The sequence below is a fragment of the Oncorhynchus mykiss genome, chromosome 10, assembly GCF_057628025.1.
Source record: "Oncorhynchus mykiss isolate SJ-2025 chromosome 10, ASM5762802v1, whole genome shotgun sequence".
Taxonomy (NCBI): Eukaryota; Metazoa; Chordata; class Actinopteri; order Salmoniformes; family Salmonidae; genus Oncorhynchus; species Oncorhynchus mykiss.
This window is the reverse complement of record NC_143031.1, coordinates 46,949,864-46,970,084: the sequence shown is the minus strand read 5'-3', so window position 1 is coordinate 46,970,084 and position 20,221 is coordinate 46,949,864. Positions and strand designations below refer to the sequence as shown.

The 20,221-nt window shown below is 41.7% G+C and overlaps 1 protein-coding gene across 2 annotated transcripts; it reads left to right on the top strand.

Annotated features, from left to right (window-relative positions):
* Positions 1–8,504: 8,504 nt before the first annotated feature.
* Positions 8,505–19,766, top strand: LOC110534101 (uncharacterized). Of its 2 annotated transcripts, none has more exons than XM_021618772.3 (21): positions 8,505–10,155; positions 10,882–11,429; positions 11,730–11,791; positions 11,929–11,967; positions 12,072–12,172; positions 12,275–12,318; positions 12,637–12,753; positions 13,224–13,349; positions 13,449–13,613; positions 13,840–13,964; positions 14,061–14,559; positions 16,974–17,067; positions 17,214–17,233; positions 17,351–17,479; positions 17,708–17,830; positions 17,974–18,102; positions 18,180–18,307; positions 18,571–18,685; positions 18,850–18,997; positions 19,130–19,251; positions 19,516–19,766. In XM_021618772.3, the coding sequence occupies exons 2-21, from the start codon at positions 10,914–10,916 to the stop codon at positions 19,540–19,542; spliced, it is 2,829 nt and encodes a 942-aa protein (XP_021474447.2). In that variant the 5' UTR covers positions 8,505–10,155; positions 10,882–10,913; the 3' UTR covers positions 19,543–19,766. The 2 variants fall into 2 exon arrangements, with proteins under 2 accessions (XP_021474447.2, XP_090043002.1); XM_090186876.1 differs by having other exon boundaries at positions 10,025–10,155; positions 11,005–11,429.
* Positions 19,767–20,221: the final 455 nt, after the last annotated feature.

Sequence of the window (20,221 nt, the reverse complement as noted above, 5' to 3'; positions counted from 1 at the left end):
TTCTTTGACTTCTGGAAATACTTTTGACACCTTATGGCAAACATTTACTCCTACAGAACCTACAGACCTTTAACACATTTGACAGAGGCATATGGTTGTTATAATGGTCAACTGTCATTAATCAATGACAAGGACATGTGGACAGGATCAGCTGGAACTACATCCCAGAATTTGCCATAACCCAGAGAACCATTTAATGCTTGACAGAGAGCAGAGCTGGCTAAGAAGATTCACCCAGTCTGTGGCAAGGAGCAGCACATCACTTGAGAAAAGGACAAATGGGGGAGATTGTTTGGTTTAAAACATGAATGATTTAAGCCATATAGGCCTAGATGCTTTTGAATGATAAACCAATAGGGGGAGAGTTCAGCAAATGTTTTCTGTAACATTTTACATTTCGCATAGTAAACACGAGGCTATAAAAGTTGCACACTTTATATACAAGCTTCCAGTAATTTATTGGTGTGGTGGTTAATTTCTATATTATCAAATGAGGAGAGACAACTTATCATATGTCAGAGTTATACTTAAACTAAATCTTTATTCACTTATAAGGAGAGTGGGTCACACAAACAATTGAATGATGTGAGAACTATGCAATACTGATTGCTGGTTGACGAACCCCCCCCCCCCCTCCTTAGATGATTTGTTGAGGCCCCAACACAAAGGATGCAAAGATACACCCACTTAGTCTACATGACAAACAACATGTGTGGAATGGGTCACAAGGTGAGACTTGATAAATGAGAAAGGAGTGTCTACCCACCAGATAGCATTTGCTATGAAGACTGTTCTTATTGTACAGAGTTTGGCCCCTAAAATGAGGCTCTGAACTCATGCCTGGTACTTCATAATACGGAAACACCAGCTCATTCTATGGCATAAATTGTGAACTCCAGATATCCCTATCTGAAGTAAAATCCATGTCCTTGACCACACGCCTAGACGAGCTCACTGAGGGGAGTGAGCCTCTGGGTCATACACTATCCCAGGATAGGTGCAACATCAGAGATGACGTACAATGGTTCCAGACACTACCCCACACATCCAGTCTTCGACCTCTCCCAAGGCCGAAGGAGGGAGTGGCTGGGCACAGAAATTGTGGAGACAAGTAATTGGTTCCTCATTAATCACACCATTCCTTCACACGGTTTGTAATAGGAAAAGACACATATCCACATATGAAGACAATGTTCCCTCTTGTCCTCTTCTCATTCTCATATTCTACAGGTGATAGACAAGCCTGACTTCTCCCCTCTCTGAGCCCCAGGTGACTGAGGCCCATATGAGGGAGGAAGTGCATCTGCCATCGCCAGGGTCCGACGGGATACATTCTAATAAGAGTTCAACAGTTTCAAGCAGATAAGACAATTTAATTATCTATGTTACCGAGCTAATTCTGATTATTCCGCCACATTGGGTAAACCAACGTTTCCGCACCACTGTGCCTTATTCAGGGTAATGTCATGAATGCTTGAACCAGGTTATGTAGACAGTGGAATTAGTGTAAACAATGACAATAGTGAGGGGTGTGTCATCTTCATTAGGGATTTATTTTATTTTATTTTAATTAAGACAGTTTACAGCATGTTGAATACATTAGGCTATCATATTGCAACAACTAGATAGTGTACATAGTATTAACATCAACATAAATTATTTAATCTTTGTCACATGTAATATTTTGGTTCAGTCCTATAAGACTAACACAAATTTATTTAAAGAATATAGTAATACTCTAGTAATTACTATAGAAATCTGTGATTGTTATGTCCAGCCAGTAATACATCCTGTCCCCCGTAGACCGGCTTGTACGTAAAGCATCTTCCATCCGGTCTGCAAAGGCATAATTTCCCTCCTTTAATGGCGGGCAGTCAGAAAAAAAACGGGGGGAAAAATTCTTAATATAACACCATTAACCCAACCCCATTTTTGGACAAGGGAGTTAAGTCAAGGATGTGAAACATTCTAAATTGTCAGAAAAAAACGGAAATGGTGGTGGAAATTGTGTTTTATTAAGACGTACACATTTTGTCAGACGGCCTGCCATTAAAGCCTGGTATCAGAGTTGTTGGCTAGAGCACACGTTCAAAGACCAGAGTGGTCACATTCGCTATTAAAATGCTATTTATTTTGATGACAAAACTATCAGTAGCCTAGAGTTAAAAATGTGATTCCAACCCATTTACTTATATTTTTTTATTTGGTACATGGAAATTTAACCACAAAAGTTATATGAACCCGGATTGATACTCAAACGGCGACAATCCAGTGGACGAGTTCGGCAGTGTGTTATGAGCATATTCAGCCCAGACGAGGAACTTGCTGGTGGCCTGAGACAAAACAGCAGAGGAACTTCTCTAGTTCCTGGTTGGCCCGCTCAGTTTGCCCATTAGACTGTGGGTAGAACTGTGAGGAGATACTCACCGACGCCCCCAACAGGGAGCAGAAGGCTTTCCAGTACCAGTGATGAACTAGGGCCCACGGTCCAAGACAATGTCCTGGGGAAGTCCATGTAGTCGAAAGACATTGGTAATCATGAGATCAGTGGTCTCCTTTGCCGAGTGCTACTTGGGTAAAGCGATGAAATAGGCTGTATTGGAGAACCGATCAACGACCAGCAGGATAGTGGTAAGCCCTTGGGATGGAGGTAACCGTGTGATAAAGTCTACGGACAGGTGGGACCAGGGCCGGTTGGGGATGGGCAGAGGTTGGAGCAACCCAGCAGGTCGCTGTCTTGAGGAATTGCTTTGGGCACACATCCTTAATCATGTTGAGCCACTAGAATTTCCGCCTCAGGAACTCCAGTGTCCGATTAACCCCTGGAGGCCCAGTTCATCTAGATGAGTGTCGCCATTGTAGTACTCAATAACGGGCTGATCGCGGAACATAAAGTCTGTTAGTGGGACCCAGCCGGGGTCAGGTTCTCGGGTCTGTGCTTGTCGTACCGTGGTCTCAATACTCCAGACCACGGGAGCCACAATGCGGGAGCTGGGGATGATGGGCTCGGAGTTACTCTCCTCGTTAGAGATCTCGTGTTGGCTTCTCCTTTCTGATTCTTGGATCCCGGGCGATAGGCTAGAGTGAAGTTGAACCTGCTAAAAAAAGCATTCAACCTCTTGGCTTCTTGAAAGGAGACCAAGTTCTCCAGATCACGAAAGGATGAGGTACCCCCTCCAACCAGTGTCTCCAACCCTCAAGGGCCCACTTGACTGCCAAGAGCTCCCGGTTGCCTACATCGTAGTTGCGTTCCGCTGGAGAGAACAGCTTGGAAAGAAACAGTCTCTTGTCCCCCTCGTTCCGCTGTGAAAGGACTGCCCCTGCTTCGTTGTCCGATGCGTCCACCTCTACGACGAAGAGACGAGTAGGATCAGAATGAACAGGGATGGGTCGGGAGGTGAAACATCCCTTGAGCTCCATGAATGCCCTGTCAGCCTCAGGGGGTCCAGCCAAAACGGGACTTGCGGGTTAGGGCCATGAGAGGTGCTTCCACCACACCGCAGTTGCTAATAAAATGCATGGAAAAATGGGCAAATCCGAGGAACCGCTGGACTTGTTTGAGTGAGGCGGGACGGGGCCAGTCGGTGACCGCCTTAACCTTAACAGGGTCCATTTGGATTCTGGCGGTAGAGATAATGTGGCCCAGGAAAGAGACTTGGTATAGTATAGTTGACTCTGCAGGAGGCATTTCAGGACTTGGCGGACGTGCAGGATTTGTTTCGGAAGGGTCTTGGAGAATAGCAGGATGTCGTTGAAGTAAACAAAGACAAACCGATTCAACATATTGGTGCGGTTGGTCCCTTGACCAATGCTTGGAAGACTGCTGGTGAGTTCGATAATCTGAATAGCATGACTAAATATTCATAGGGGCCACTACGGGTGTTAAAGGCAGTTTTCCATTCATCTCTCTCCCTGATTCTCACCAGGTTGTAAGCGTTGCGGAGGTCCAGTTTGGTGAAGAAGGCAGACATTAGGGGGTAACAATTCCTTTTTAAAATTTTTTATTTATTTTACCCCCCTTTTTTCCCCAATTTCGTGGTATCCAATTGCTACAACTCCCGTACGGGCTCGGGAGAGACGAAGGCTGAATGTCATGCGTCCTCCGATACACAACCCAACCAGCCGTACTGCTTCTTAACACAGCACGCATCCAACCCGGAAGCCAGCCGCACCAATGTGTCGGAGGCCACACCGTGCACCTGGCAACCTTGGCTAGCGCGCACTGCGCTCGGCCCGCCACAGGAGTCGCTGGTGCGCGATGAGACAAGGAGATCCTCCCTAACCCGGACGATGCTAGGCCAATTGTGCATCGCCCCACGGACCTCCCGGTCGCGGCCGGTTACGACAGAGCCTGGGCGCGAACCCAGGGACTCTGATGGCACAGCTGGCACTGCAGTACAGTGCCCTTAACCACTGCGCCACCCAGGAGGCCTGAATCTGTCTACACCATTAGCTCCCTACCATTAGCCATGCTCCTTATCTGAGTAAATATACTATCAAAACTCATTATAGGAATATTATAGAGATTTTGATTAATGATAAAACTATACAAGTATTGAGTATTATAACAGGAAACATCCTATAGGAGAGCCTATAGGAAATCCTTTAAGTGTTACGGATCCCTTCGGAACTTTCATTATGCACACCTGTCCCCTATTCCCACTGATGAATACTTGTATAAGTGTGCCCTTTGGTGTCCATAGGGCGGTCGATTATTGTTCCAATGTCCGTTGGTAAGTGGGAGTACCTGTGCTGTGTGTTTTGTTTTTTGTGGATTGCGCAGATGATTACGGGTCTCGTTCCATGTGTTAATCATTGTGCGCTTGTGTTATTTATTCGAGGTACTCTTCGATATTTTGTTTTGGGGTCCTGCCCTGTGTTTTGTATAGTGTTTGTTTGGTCTTCGCCGCAACTCCGGCAGCTGCAACTGGGCCGTCCGACGCCGCCACAACCGGTCCGTCCAACGCCACTGCAACTGATCCATCCGACGCCGCTGCAACTCTGGCAGCGGCAACTGACGACGACGCAACTTCAGCAGCTGCATCGGGTCCTGATCGACCCGCACTGCGTTCCTGTCATCTCCCTTGAGGCCGTTGTTGTTGTGATCTTGGATGCTAGACAGTTTGAGTCACTCAATGCTTCAGTCTGTATAAGTGACAACCAATGTTAAAATAATACCTTCAAGTCATGTGGCCAAGGGATGTCTCCATGGCTGTGATGCAGACTGAAATATGGTTTTTGACATCTAGTGGTGATGATACGCAAATGCAGGTAATTTGGTCCAATATTATGCAGGATTAAGTTTTCCCGTGGTATTAATTTAATTAGCTAAATCAACAAAATAGTAGTAACTGACATTTTGGTTATGATATTACAAATGGTATTATATTCTAGGATATATTATCATATGCGTCATGTAGACTCTACAGAGCCAGGACCCTCTTCAAGTGATACAGTTTTGTCAGGGAGGAGTTTGAAAGTGGAGGAAGAGGTGAAAGACGGTGTGGGCAGTACCAATGCAGATTATGAGGATGAAGCAAATGAGAGAAGGTGCACAGAAAGAGACAGACAGTGACTGATCAGTGACTTTACTAGCAAGATGGCTCGGCGCTGGGCTCTTGGTGATTTAAGGCTGAGAAAGGGCCAGTGATAACTGTTAAATGGCATGGATATTGATTGGATCACTACACACATGATGCCCACAGGCTGAGAACAGACTAAGAACAAGATACTGTATATCTCAAAGTAATGGCTGGATTGCCATAACATTTGTTATGCACAATCAAGACCCCAAGTGGAAGAAACCCATTGATTTGGTGACCACTTGACCTTTCCTCTAGCGCCACCATCAGGCCTTTTATTTCCATTTTGTTTTCCATTTTCCACTTTTACAGCTGCTTATTTACTAGTTGGTATGTGTACTTAGTTAAAAAATCTGCTGCTGATTTTGTTTGTTATATCGTTCTATAGATGTTACTTTATTTTTATTGAAGAGGTTAATGTATATGTAAGTTATATTTATTTTAAGTTATTTGTTAATGTTAAGATAATTTTCCATTCAACAATTTTACAATTACATTTAGACTGTAAAATATGGTCTTTTATCATGTTTCTTATAGAGGCTATCAGTCTTGCATCAAATAGTGAATTCCACTGTATGCAGAATGTTGCATGCATGTCTGCACAGTGTTATATTTTCACAGGTCACTGTCAATAAATATTGTACAGTAAATATTGGACTACATGAGTTGCAAGCCTACAAAGATAGTTATTTAAAGCTTTGAATGGGTCGATTGGGTTCTGGAGGTGTGTGGTTACAGCAATTGTGCAGGGTTGGTGTGGTGGTAGTGGTGGGGCCCAATGTGATATCTTTCATGGGGCACAAAATCCCTGGCGGCGCCCCTGAGCCTATTTTACATTCAGCAAGCAAGAGCAAGTGTGCATCTCTCCTCCAATAGGCTATTGCTCCCGAGTGGCGCAGCGGTCTGCATCTCCGTGCAAAAGGCATCACTGCAGTCCCTGGTTCGAATCCATGCTGCATCACATGCAGATGTGATTGAGAGTCCCATAGGGCAGCGCGCAATTTGCCCAGCCTTGTCCAGGTTTGGCCGGGGTAGGCCGTCATTGTAAATAAGAATTTGTTCTTAACTGACTTCCCTAATTAAATAAATAAAAATATTGTAGGCTTGAGATGTATTTCCTCAATCACACTGACGGCATCCTTGCCAAAATGGTACGCAGCATCATCTGGTATTGTGTGCAACAAAAGTTCAACATTCAACTTCTGCTACCGTTTCTGTCAAGTCGTGTCGGCGTACAGTTTGATGCATATGTTGCCAATGTATGCACTGCAACTGCCTCTGCAATGTAAGGCAAACGCAGCATTCCATTGGAAGTGAATGTACTTCTGGTGTACCAAAATGCAAAAACACTATCGATGTGATTGAGGCGTAAGTGTAAGCTTAGCATATTAGTCCATAAACTTAATGTTAGGCTTAATACTACAGTTGATATATCCAGTCAATTTACACAGCAAAAGGGAAAAAAAGTTTATCAGAAAACAAAATCATAGGTAGCCTATGTGAGCTCCCTCCCAGTCCCCGGGTATGCAGCTAGAAAAGCTACCATATTTAAGTTTTTTAGGGACAAGAAATGATTTCCGTATAAAGCACAGTATATCAGCATGGTAAAATTCACTGGCTATAGTTCATTCTTACATGTTCTATGTGTGAGTTGCTTTTGAAAGCAAAATCAAATTGAAAACATGCTTGCATTGTTGAATTCCATTTTCATAATAGCAAGCCAGGACTGATGGTTTGGTTAGCTAAACTAGTGTCAGCAATTGATGTTATTATTCAATAGCACAAACTCCTAAGCAAATCAGGGGGAGAAAAATAGGTTTATTCAGAGAGGACAAATCAAGATGTTGTGCTGTGAGATGTTCAGTCTCCCCTGTCCTCAGGTTTTCTCCCCTGAACAAAGGAACAGGATGCCATTTATAACCCCCCACCCTAGCCTGGGGTTGACCAATTAGAAGTCCTTGCAGTACAACTTGGCCAAGGGCCAAATGACAAGTATCCTGCTCCTGACTCAATGTACAGACCAATAAAAACATGGCACACATAGCTCTGAGTTCAGGAGTGACATTTCACAGATTCTAAACAGATGTTAAACTGAAAACCACCTCTTATTGATCGTTAACTAGTTATCTCGTCCTCTGTGTTGCATTTATCGTCAAAATATTCTTATACTAGCAAATCTGTTTGTTTAGTTATCAAGTCAACTACTGTAGCTATCGAGTAGTAAACTTGCTAACTACTTTAGTGGATGTTGAACACATTTCTACCTGTAAATGAACCATTTTTTTCTGTAAATGTGTTAAATTAAAAAAGGGATAGTCACCTCGGGACTCTGTGTTCTCTGGAAAATAATGCAACTACGTGGAAGGTAAATTCCACTCTGCTAGGCGTCATGGAACACACCTTCCACATCATTCATTATTTTCCATAGAACGCATAGCCCCTTGTTGATTGTACCTTCCATATAGAGTCTACAAACACTACTGAGTATTTCCAATCACACTTTTACATCGGCACATAGATTAGATTTTTCTCTATAAGCCATTATGTAATTTATAGCCTACGGTGTATTGCATTGGTAGCTATGGAATGGGTGGAGTAGGAAGTGTTGCTGTGTATTTAGACCAGAGTCCCAATTGAAATAACACCATATGTAGATTCTACTGACGCCACCGAGTATTCCCAACCCCACTTTTACATTGACACACAGTATACTTTTTTCTCTATAAGACAATATGTATTTCATATACAGTGTATTGCATTGGGGGCATTTATTTAACTTTGGAAAAAAAACTATACAATCCACATTTAATACAAATGTCACTTAAATATGAATCATAGTTCATGTTTAGACAATTATTTTTCATGTATCATGAATAAATACATGTTAATGTATTATTTACGGGGATTTGTGTTCGGACAGGTGGAAATGGAGTCCCTAGAGAAAGCAAGAACAAGATGGTTGTCAGGAGAAGTGCAGTATTATCATAAGGACATGTATACTTGGAAAACGGAGGAGGAATGGAGGGAAAAAGAGGGAGAAGAGGTTTAAGAGAGAGAGTGAAGAAGAGGGTGAGCTTGAGTCGGGATAAAAACTGTGGGGAAAAATAGAGATGGTAAGTTAAAGAAGAATGGTAGAAAGTGTAAGTAGAGGGAGCTGAAGACAGGAGGAGAAATGGAAGTGAGTAAGGGCGAAGTATCGGAGGTGATAGGTGTGGTGAAGTTATCGGAGACCGAGGTAGGCACTGAGGATCAGGAAAAAGATGAGTCTGTGACAGTAGGAGTGAAGTTTTTGGAAAAAGTGGACTCTTGCCTTTTGGTTGATTCATTTGTGGTTTCACGGTGGGTGAAAAAAATAGTTGGGTAATGTGGAATCGGTTAGGGTAACCAGAAGTGGTCTAGTGATAATTGTTTCTGTTGGTCAGCGGGAGAATGCGCTCGGAGTAAAACGAATGGCGGCAAGAAAAGTGTATTGTTTCGCTATCAAGAAAAGGGCACCAATGAAAATAATGATAACTGGGGTAGCAGTAAATATAAAAGTTGACCATCTGAGGGGAAAGATTCCCGGTGTATGTGATGCTCGCAGACAGGGTGGCGAGAGTGCGGAAACAGAAGAGTCATTGTCTGTTCTTTTGAGTTTTGAAGTTGAGTCTTTGCCCGACAAAGTGAAGTTAGGATATATAAGTTATCCTGTATGAGCCGAATACATTACGATGTTACAGGTGTCAAGCTTAAGTGCATGTGGCAGGAGGGAGGGTTCAAGGTGTGAGAAATGTGCAGAAGGGCATGAGACAAAGGAATGTGTAGTATTGGGGAAAGTAGAGGAATGTGTTAATTGTATTGGTGCCCATGGAGCTGGGGATCAGAAATGTCCGGTGCGAGAGAGGCAGGTTGAGGTTTCCAGGAGTAGAGTAGAAGTTGTCATATGCTGAGGCAGTGAAGAAAGTAGAGGAAGATGGGTTAAGGTGGAGTGGTGAGAGTAGTAGATGTATACCCGTACAGAGGGATAGGCCAAAAAGTTAAATGTTTCAGTAAGATTGGATTTTTAGCATTTATAGCAATGGTTATCAACTGTACTGCAGGGATGGAACGGAATTCACAGGAAATTGAGGTTGTGGTGGCAGCTGCAGAGAGATATTGGGTGGGCGAGACTTGACAGCAGAAGAGTTACAGGGTGTGTTAAGTGGTGTCCCAACCTTCCAGGCATGAGGTAGGAATAAATACATTTAATTAAATTGTGTTGTTAATTTTATTTTATATCATTTAGAAATTAGTGAGTGTAGTGTTAGATGGTAGGGTATTTATTTAGTCCATTTTTATTTTTCAAGCAAAGTATAAGGGAGATGTACTCCAGTCTAGTGGGTGGCGGTAATGCAACAAATTGGATGCCAACCGCCGTTAAACCTCACAAAAGAAGAAGTAATGTAATTACGCGGGGGACTTTTATTCTGAAATTCCGTTAAGGGAATAAGCTACTGTTTTTATGTCGCTGGTAGATGGATAAATTATAAATATCGTTGGTCAGACTGTAGCCACTAAATTTAACGAAATACCCAGAAAGGAGGCTCCTTGAAAGGTATGTTTTACAGCATTCACAATGTGCATTCCATGTAGTAGTGGAACTGTATGCGTAAACATTCAACCCGAAACTATGTCTGTGTTTACTAGAAAGCTATGGTTAGCTTCTTGCTAGCTAGCTTCCTGGCTGTGGTCAGCAAGGCAGCATTCTCCAACGGTGCGTGCTGCTAGCCAACAATAATGCAGTAACATTAGAGCTACATGGTACTTGCTTGCTAATATTTTTTTCATCGGGTTGAGATGATATTTGGCTTAATTTAGCAGAGCTAAAGATGTGTAGCTAGCTAGTTAACAACAACTGGCTGTTGTTGTGCTGAAGCCCCCTCCAATTTAAGTAGCTACTGTAGCAAATGACTAGCTACCCACAGCAAATGAAGAACAGGCAGAGAGCCATTGAAGATGACACATTTTCAGTTTCACAGTCGTGCTAAGAATACTTTCTTCCTAAGGCTCATCTGTAGGGCCTACACGTTTTACCCAACCACATTGATGTAACTAGACATGTTCAGGGTTTCCCAAACTCGGTGCACGTTTTTTTTGTTTGTTGCTGTATTCCTACACAGATGATTCAATTAATCAACTAAGCATAACGTTTTGATCATTTGAATCTGCTGTCTAGTGTTAGGGCAAAAACCAAAATGTGCTTGACCCCTTGGGTCCTGAGGACCAAGTTTGGGAAACTCCTTTAGAACACCTTTCCCCCCCCCCCCCCCCCCCATTTCAGAATAAACTTCTCTGTGCCCTGGATGTTTGAGGATGGAGGGCAGTGAGGGAAACAGCTCTGCACACCAAGGATCTGGTGATGGAGCTATGAACTTATATGCCACTCTGGGGCTCTCTCCCGAAGACGTGGATGCTCTGGCCCAGATTCCAGAGAACGAGATCAGTGTGGAGACGTTGCCTTATCTGATAATGCAACTGAAGGCCAATCGAGCCAAGCAAGAGGAGCAGGGAGAGGCCTCCCCAGAGAGAGACAGCCGGCAGGAGGATACAGATGATGGAGTCCTTAGCAAACGGGACAGTCCCCCTGCAGTACCTCGCCGGTCAAACAGACATTGTCACACTGACTATAGGAGAGTGGAGATTCACAGTCGACCAGAGCGGCGGACTGAGACGAGAGATTCCCGTCACAATTGGTCCTCAAGGGAAAAACCATCCGAGACCCAGCAAAGGTTTCCTTTCTCCTATCAAGTGGATGATTTTCATGGAGTTGTGCCCAAGGTTTACCCACACACATGCTCTCTATGCTTATGCATGTTGAATTCTACTAAGGTAAGCTTTGTTATATTCCAATACTCTTGCTTTTGTACTGTGTATCTATGTAATTTAAATCAACACTCTTATACTTTTATAAAGCCCTTTTACATCAGATGTCAGTGCTATACAGAATCCCAGCCTAAAACCCCAAACAGAAAGCAATGCAGATGTAGAAGCACGGTAAATAGAAAAAACTCCCTAGAAAGGCTGGAACCTTGGAATAAATGTACAGAGGAACCAGGCTCTGAGGGGTGGCCAGTCCTCTTCTGGCTGTGCTGGCATTCATTTAGCTTAATGAGTTTGCTTTTTTCACAGGAATGGAAGGATCATGTCAATGGATTAAGCCACGTGGAGGGCTGTCGAGAACTCCTGCGTCTGTAAGTGTTAACATGCAACGTAAAACATTTAGAGAATGGGCTGATACAGGTCACAATCAATTGATATATTTCCTATTACCTGGTTTTATTCTAATTAGTTGTTTATTTTCTTTTTTTTTATTATTATTTTTTTACAGATATCCAGATTGGAAAAGACCTGATACCCGGAAGGAAATGTGAGGGGAATGAAATTAAGCTTCATGTTGAAAACAGGCATGTCATGATGTAAAATCATTAGCTGTTCCTCTTCTTACTTAGCACTGTTTACGTTATCTTCCAGGTCCAACTCCATCCCAAGTAGAGATGCTATTTCACCGTTCAGGAGAACGCCACGTCCTGCTATGCCGTACAAGAGACAACATAGCTCAGACCGCATAGGAGGTGATATCCCCAGTCCCGTTCCAAAGTCAAGTTTGATCCAAACCAAATAAGGCCCAATTGCAAACCACTTGAAAATAAATACTGTCTCGTTTTCATCTTTAGGTGAAGTCTGGTCTGCACCAGAAAGACACTATTTGAAGCCCAAGGTAATGATGCCCCTTTTGTGGTGATGTTTTCTTATAAATAGATTATTTGGTGTGGCTGGTAGCCTAGTGGTTAGAGCGTTGTGCCAGTAACCGGAAGGTTGATGGATCGAATCCCCAAGCTGACAAGGTGAAAATCTGTCATTCTGCCCCTGAATAAGGCAGTTAACCCACCATTCCCCAGTAGGCTGTCATTGTAAATAAGAATTTGTTCTGACTTGCCTAGTAAATATGTTTTTAAATATATCATTAACTTCTTATGATGGAGTTAATTTGCTTAAAGCTACATGCTTGAATGTGTGATTTTATATTTTGCTTTAGGTTGGCACAAAGGTGGTGGTTACAAAATTTCCCCTTGGCTCTGTTGGTGTAGAAGACTTGATGACTTTGGCCAAGCCATTCGGCACAGTTGTAAAACATCTGGTGTTCCCCTGCAAGGTAAATTACACATTGATTAAAAAAAGAGGAATAAGCACTCAACCCTTAAAGATCCACTATTCAGAAATCACTGCACCATTTCATGGCTGCAAAAATTCAAATAGTTTGCCTAATTTCAGTTTTTGACAAAACAAGCAACTCTACTGTAGAGAATAGTTGTACCATCTAAACTGCAGTGAAATATCTTTTCAATAACTAAATATTGTATTTTCAGCTGTTTGACACTTGTGTACAAAACTGAAAGAAATATGAAACTTAAGCATGGGAAGCATAGAAATGGGGTACATAGAACATATCTACTGCTTCTTAGACTTGCTTTCAATGAGAATGACAGCTATAACTAATTTCCATATGAATTTGGTTGGGTCGCCCAAAAGGTTACATGTTGTAACTTTTTTAGAGAATGTTAAAGCTGCAACATCTGTAGTTGAATGTCTATTGAATGATTCAGTGTTGTCTTTTTGTTACAGGGATTCCTGGAGTTTGATTCTCACAAAGAGGCAGTCAATATGGTGAATCACTTCAGTGAAAAGCAAGCATTCGTGAAGGGAAATAAGTTGACTCTGTACCTGTCACCGATGGTGTGCAGTATTCATGTAAGTGCATCTGTCTGTTAAAAGTTTGAGATAATGATAATAATTAATACAGAAGTATTAATCACAGAGATCCCAGTATGAGCTTGTTTTTTACTTTAGCCGCCAAGGTTGGATGAACCACCAGAAAAACGGCCGACCAAACAAGCTACCAATACAGTGGTTTGTTTTTCCCACCTACCTCCTGGGAAGGAAAGAGAATCAGAGATTCTTGATCTCGCCAAGATGTTTGGGGATGTGCGGCATTCAACATTTTCAAGTGATCAGGTAAGGTTTGAGCAATACGGAATTAAAGTGTGATCAATCAAATTCTGCAAATCGCTCTGGTGATTTCAAATAGACAAGTTCTTAACAGTAACAATGCAGTGTATCTATTTTAAATTCAGAATAGCATGGGATTGTATGACTAGAATAGATCAATTCAACACAAACCTCCCATTATGCAGTACCTTCTCTAGCTTCGTCTAATGAATCCTCCCTTATTCATCTGCAGGTCCTGATTGAGATGGTAGATTGGAAGGATGCTGACATTATGGTGAAGTACTACCACTCCAACCCCCTCAAGATCAATGGAAAGAGTGTCAAAGTATACTTGTCATCGTCACTGAAGCGCCTGAGGTAAGTAAGACTGGGGCAATGGCGACCAATTTTTCTGTGGGACTCATCAGGAAGTATGTCTCAGGGAAGTTTACCTCAATGGTTTTTGCCTTGTAGAGAAAGTCCTGACTCCACCACATCCAGAAGAGCAGATTCTAGTAAAGGCCGCAGCAGCAGACACAAGAGCGAGGAGACTTGCAAGACCTCAAACTCCACGAATGAAGAGAAACCCAGTACAGGCAAACAACCTGCTGAGAAAGTGATGGAACAAGGAGAAGGTCAACAAAGCACCTCAGAGGAGGTCAAGCAGGACATCAAGGAGGAGGACGTTGATTTGGAAAACAAAGATCTAGATGGAAAGGGTATCCAGGTGGAACCTGAACAATGCTTGTCAGGTGATGAGGTTGGTGCTGGTGTTGCAACTAAAAACCCTGCTTCTTCCAAAAGTGCTTCTCTGGTGGCTGATTCTAAAGATAAGGGGGAACCCGAAATCTCAGAACTTTTGGTAGACGATACCTTGGAGGATTCTGACATCAAGGCTGCCGATGATCCAGCTCTGTGTGATGCTGACGTTTCAATGGAGAACATGATGGAACAGGAGAGATTTCATGAAGATGTAAAAAATTATTTTCATTTATATTTGTGATCAGAACCAACAAAAGGCTCATTGTTCCCAGAATTGAAAATAAGTTTGTCAAGTAACCAAGATGTGGGTTCCTAGCAATGGCTTCTTAAAGCATGTGTGCTTCAACTCTTCAACTTGGTTGAAGTTCTGGGAGCATTCCTGAGAATGTAGTTTTGTTGAGTGAGATCCTCCACTGATCAGTTGAAACAGATGTGGTCATCTATTGCCTAGAACCACTGAAATCTGGCAGAAGTTTCAGTGGCAAATAAAATGTATCTGACACTTCTGAACCTCGTCAATCTAGACAAACAGTCAAGATGTTTTCTGTGACTCATGTCAGCAATGCCCGGTTTGACTCATGGCTTGTTGGAATATTGAGTTTGCTTGATACCATAGCACACTACTTACAGTGCCTTCAGAAAGTATTCATGCACCTTGAACTATTCCACATTTTGTTGTTACAGCCTGAATTTAAAATGTATTACATAGTCTCACACATCTACACACAATACACATTATGACAAAGTGAAAACATGTTTTATAAATGTTTGCGAATGTACTGAAAGTAAGTACAGATATTGAATTTGCATTAGTATTCACACCCAAGTCATTATGTATTAGAATCACATTTGGCAGCGACTACAGCTGTGAGTCTTTCTGGGTAAGTCTAAGAAATTTTCACACCTGGATTGTACAATATTTACACATTCTTTCATCTCCGTCAAGTAGGTTGTTGATCATTGCTAGACAGACATTTTCAAGTCTTGCCATAGATTTTAAAAATTGCAACTAGGCCACTAAGGAACATTCAATGTTGTCTTGGTAAGCAACTCCAGTGTATATTTGGCCTTGTGTTTTAGGTTATTGGCCTGCTGAAAGATGATTTTGTCTCCCAGTGTCTGTTGGAAAGCAGACTAAACCAGGTTTCTCTAGAATTTTGCCTGTGCTTAGTTCTATTTAGTTTATTTTTATCCTTAAACTCCCAAGTCCTTGCCGATGACAAGCATACTCATAACATGATGCATCCATCACCATGCTTGAAAATTTGTGGTACTCGGTGATGTGTGAATTTTCCCCAAACATAACGCTTTGTATTCAGGACATAAAGTTAATTTCTTTGCCTTATTGCAAACAGGATGTATGTTTTGGAATATTTTATTATGGGCAGGCTTCTTTCCTTTCACTCTGTCATTTAGTTTTGTATTGTGGAGTAACTACAATGTTGTTGATCTGTCCTCAGTTTTCTCCTGTCACAGCAATTTAACACGAACTGTTTTAGTAACCATTGGCCTCATGTTGAAATCCCTGAGTGGTTTCCTTCCTCTTCAGCAACTGAGTTTGGAAGGATGTCTATATCTTTGTAGTGACTGGTTGTATTGATACGCCATCCAAAGTGTCATTAATAACCACCATGCTCAAAGGCATAGTCAATGTATTTTTTTTGGGGGGGGGGCTTTCCCATCTACCAATTGGAGCCCTTATTTGCGAGGCATTGGAAGACCTCCATGGTCTTTGTTTGAAATTCACTGCTCGACTGAGGGACCTTACTATTATCTGTGTGTAGTACAGAGAATGGGTAGTCATTCAAAAATCATTTTAATCACTTATTGCATCCATGCAACTTTTGACTTGTTAAGCACATTTCTACTCCTGAACTTATTTAGGCTTATTGGACTCAAGACACTTAACCTTCTCATTTTTAATTCATGTCAAAACTTTTAAAAGTATAATTCCACTTTGACATGGGGTATTGTGTGTAGGCCAGTGACACACAATCTAAATGTAATCAATTTTAAATTCAGGCTAACACAACAATGGATAAAGTCTAGGGGTGTGAATACTTTCTGAAGGCAATGTTATTTGCTCAGGGGCTATTAATTCCATCAGTTTTATGAGTGCCCTACAAATCAGATGGAGATCAGCTTTGAAGGATCTCCTTACGTTCCATGGTTTAATATCAAAGGTTATAGAGCCATCTCTGTACAAGCTCCAATTGTTTCCAGAAAACCTAGACTGACAGTAGTAATCCAGAACAGGCACTTAATCGCTCAAGTCAGCCAAGCATTGTAGATGTATGGATCAGTAGACATGCCTATTTGTTCAGCCCTAACATGGTAAAAACCTGGACTGACCAAGAGGTTTGAGCATATTTAAGATGTCAATTTAATTTGTAATAGTGCAGCCACAGAGTTCACTTCCTAGCTTTGAGACATGGATCTATATCATAGTTCAAGACTATTGAATACAATTTTACATACTTTTATGTTCATTGTTTGAGCAGCTTTTTACAGTTTCCCATTGCAACAAGTATTTGTCATGAGATAAGATATGGTTCTAGTGCAGCACTGTGGAACTTGAAACTCAAATTCTTTAACTTATTGATGTTGTGGACTTATTTCCAACAGGACAATATGGATGACATGGATTTCCCTGAGAATATGGATGACTTTGTTACATTGGATGAACTTGACGACAGTACTGGAGGGGACACGCCGCTGGGTAAGCAATGAATGATGAAAATTTTTATTACTTGGCAGCAATAGACATAATTATTATGCCTGTTTAGCCAGTGTGCATAACACATTAAGAAAATAATCTGCAGCTTATAATTTATAGTTATAATTACTTTTTGTTTTTATTTGCAGAGTCAAAGGGTGCTTCATGGGTTGGTATTCCTCAAAATGATCATTTAGAAACATGTAGTTAGAATGTGTCAAGTGTAGAAAAGTTGTTTTATCCAACATTATTGATAGTAGGTTGCGCAGTAAAATTGTTTCTACAGGATGGAAAAGTTGTCCATATTAGCCCAATTAGAAAGGGCTATGGAAACATGGCGGTGGCCCTATTGAAACTGGCAGAGCAAGCAAACGTGAAAGTTGTCGACCATGCCATATCCTTCCTCAGAAAGGAGGTATGTTCATAATTATGTTACTTGCAGATCAGTGTATTTATTTTGTATGGTACTTAACATTATTTCCATCCCATGAAGAAAACTAGATGTCATAGCAACAGTGGTGAATAACAATTTGATATTCATGCATTTTGGCATACAGAGAGAAATTTCTTTACTCAACCCCTGATTTGTGCAAGCATTTAATGTCCTAGTTTGTATGACATTGAGAATTTCCTATATTTTCAGGCATGGTTAGAGCTTGAAACTACTGAGGAAGTACGTGAAATGGTGAAATTCTACAAAGGAAAAGGACAGTTGTTGAGGAAACCAGTCAGTGTTAGCATGTGCTTTTCACAGAAAAAGTTGGAGGTGGGTTTGGTGTATCTATGCTGTACACATTATGCATCTGATGAGAGAATTTAGTTATTAACTAAACTACACCTAGTATAGAGTCAATATTTGTAACACAAAGATGTGTTATGTGTAATGTGACTTTGTTTCTGTCAATATAGAGGCCTAGTGGGAGATCCATCTACATTTGTATGCTTCCACTCCAGAAGTACTCTGACGTCTCTCTTTTACGACTTGCCCAGCCTTTCGGGAAAATCACTGGCTATAATTTGAACTGGCATCATGGAAAGGTAGTTTCACCGGCCCTTTTTTTAGGGGGGGGGTTCTAATAATAAAGGACTTTCACTTGGATGTTATTTTTTTTCAGTGTTATATCCAGTTGGAGAGCGTGGAAGCCGCTCAGAAAATGGTGAAGTACTTCCAACGTCCACACAAGTTCTACGGGACTCTGTTAAGAGTCAGTTTGTGCAAAAAGGGAGACTCACTAATATACTGGTAAATAATTTTCAATGACCCCTAACAATATGTAATAGAGTAGATGATGGAAATTATAGTTAGACTAAATGGAATTTGAAGAATGCTAGTATGCAGTCCATGTTCACTGCCAGTTCAATTGATTGGAATCTATTGGAAGAATATACAGCCAATTAAATAATCTGAGAAAGAATGTTGTTAAACTGGAATGTATGAGTGATGCATCTAAGTACACTTTCATGATCTAGTACTGCGTGACATTGTATTTTGATCTTCTGATACAGGAAGCCACCAGTCAAATATGAGCTGTGGTTGGCTGGTCAGAACAACAGAAGATCAAGAGATCATCAAGGAGATGAAAAGTCTAATGGCCAGTCAACCAAAAGCCCCTATCCAGAGGTGAAAGATGGTTATTTGCTGTTTTTGTTTCCTTAATTTAAACAAGGTGAAAGATTTCAGTCAATCCACTTAACACCGAGAAGAGTGAAGATATTTATTGGTGTTGGTCTCTCAGGCTAAGTAGAACGAATGAGTGAAAGACATGATTGTTTTTGTATGGTCAGGATGTCCAGAGCCCTGTGTCTGACAGTGAGCGGGTCTGTGGGGACCCTGAGGGTGAGGAAGCCAGTGGTGTGGAAGCTATCCCAGAGGAGGAGGAGGAGAAGAAGCAGAAGGAACCTCTGGGCCCTTATCAACCTGACAACCCTGTTGGTAAGATGCTAGAGAAACTGACTTATGTTTGTGTGGCTGCCTATTTTTATTATCAGGTGTGACAGGGATCTGCTAAAGAGCTTTTAGTGCCATATTGTGATAACGACCCTTTCGCTCTCCTTTTACTTGCAGGGTTAGACTATCTGGTGCCAAGGACTGGATTCTTCTGCAAGCTGTGCAACATCTTCTACACCAATGGGGAAACAGCCAAATCAGTCCACTGTAGCAGTGAGGAACATTATCTGAACCTTAAGGTAATTCTCAACTATGAAAAGTCAGTCTTATGAATCATACTTTGTGGTGTATTTGTAAGAAAATGTTTTTGACCTTGGAGGCCAGAATACATTCAACATTTCTCAAACCTTGTTTACTCAAGCTAGTATCACCTATGCTTGTTGAATCTCAACCAAATGGAAAGACATGGGACTTTTTAGGGGATCGGTTTTAACTGTATTTCTTGGTTATGGGTTCATTTAGATAATGCATTGAAAATGTACTCTGATTTAATTTTCTTTCAGAGAAAGATGGACATAGATCTCGGCTGATTTGAGAGGATTGTCATCCACCTGTGGTCTTCCCAGAGGAAGGCCGTTTTAGTATAAACGTTTCTGTCCAGTTTAACATTCCAGTCTCTTCTGTTACTGTTGACAACAGTTACCCATTTGAAATTAATTAATGCAGCCTATTTACGAAATGTAGTCCCCTTCTGTGGTTATGAATAGTACCTGGATTTAGTTTCCTCTTATTGAATAAACAAACATTTGACTTATTCTTTGACTTCTGGAAAGCACCTTTTTCACCTTAAGGCAAACATTTACTCTGAACCTACTGACCTTTAACATATTTGACAGAGGCCTATGGTTGTTTTAATGGTCAAATGTCATTTATCAAGGACATGTGGAAAGGATTGGCTGGAACTACATCCCAGAATTTGCCATAACCCAGAGAACCATCTGGTTCTTGACTGTGACAGCAGAGCTGGTTAAGAAGATTCACCCAGTCTGTGGCAAGGAGCAGCACATCGCTTGAGGAAAGTCACTTGCTCTGAGACCTTGAAGTAGTAGTTCCCCTTGCTCTGCAAGGGCCGCGGCTTTTGTGGGGCGATGGGTAACGATGCTTCGTGGCTGTCAGTTGTTGATGTGTGCAGAGGGTCCCTGGTTCGCGCCCGGGTATGGGCGAGGGTACGGTCTAAAGTTATACAGTTACATTTGTCTGTAAGTAAAG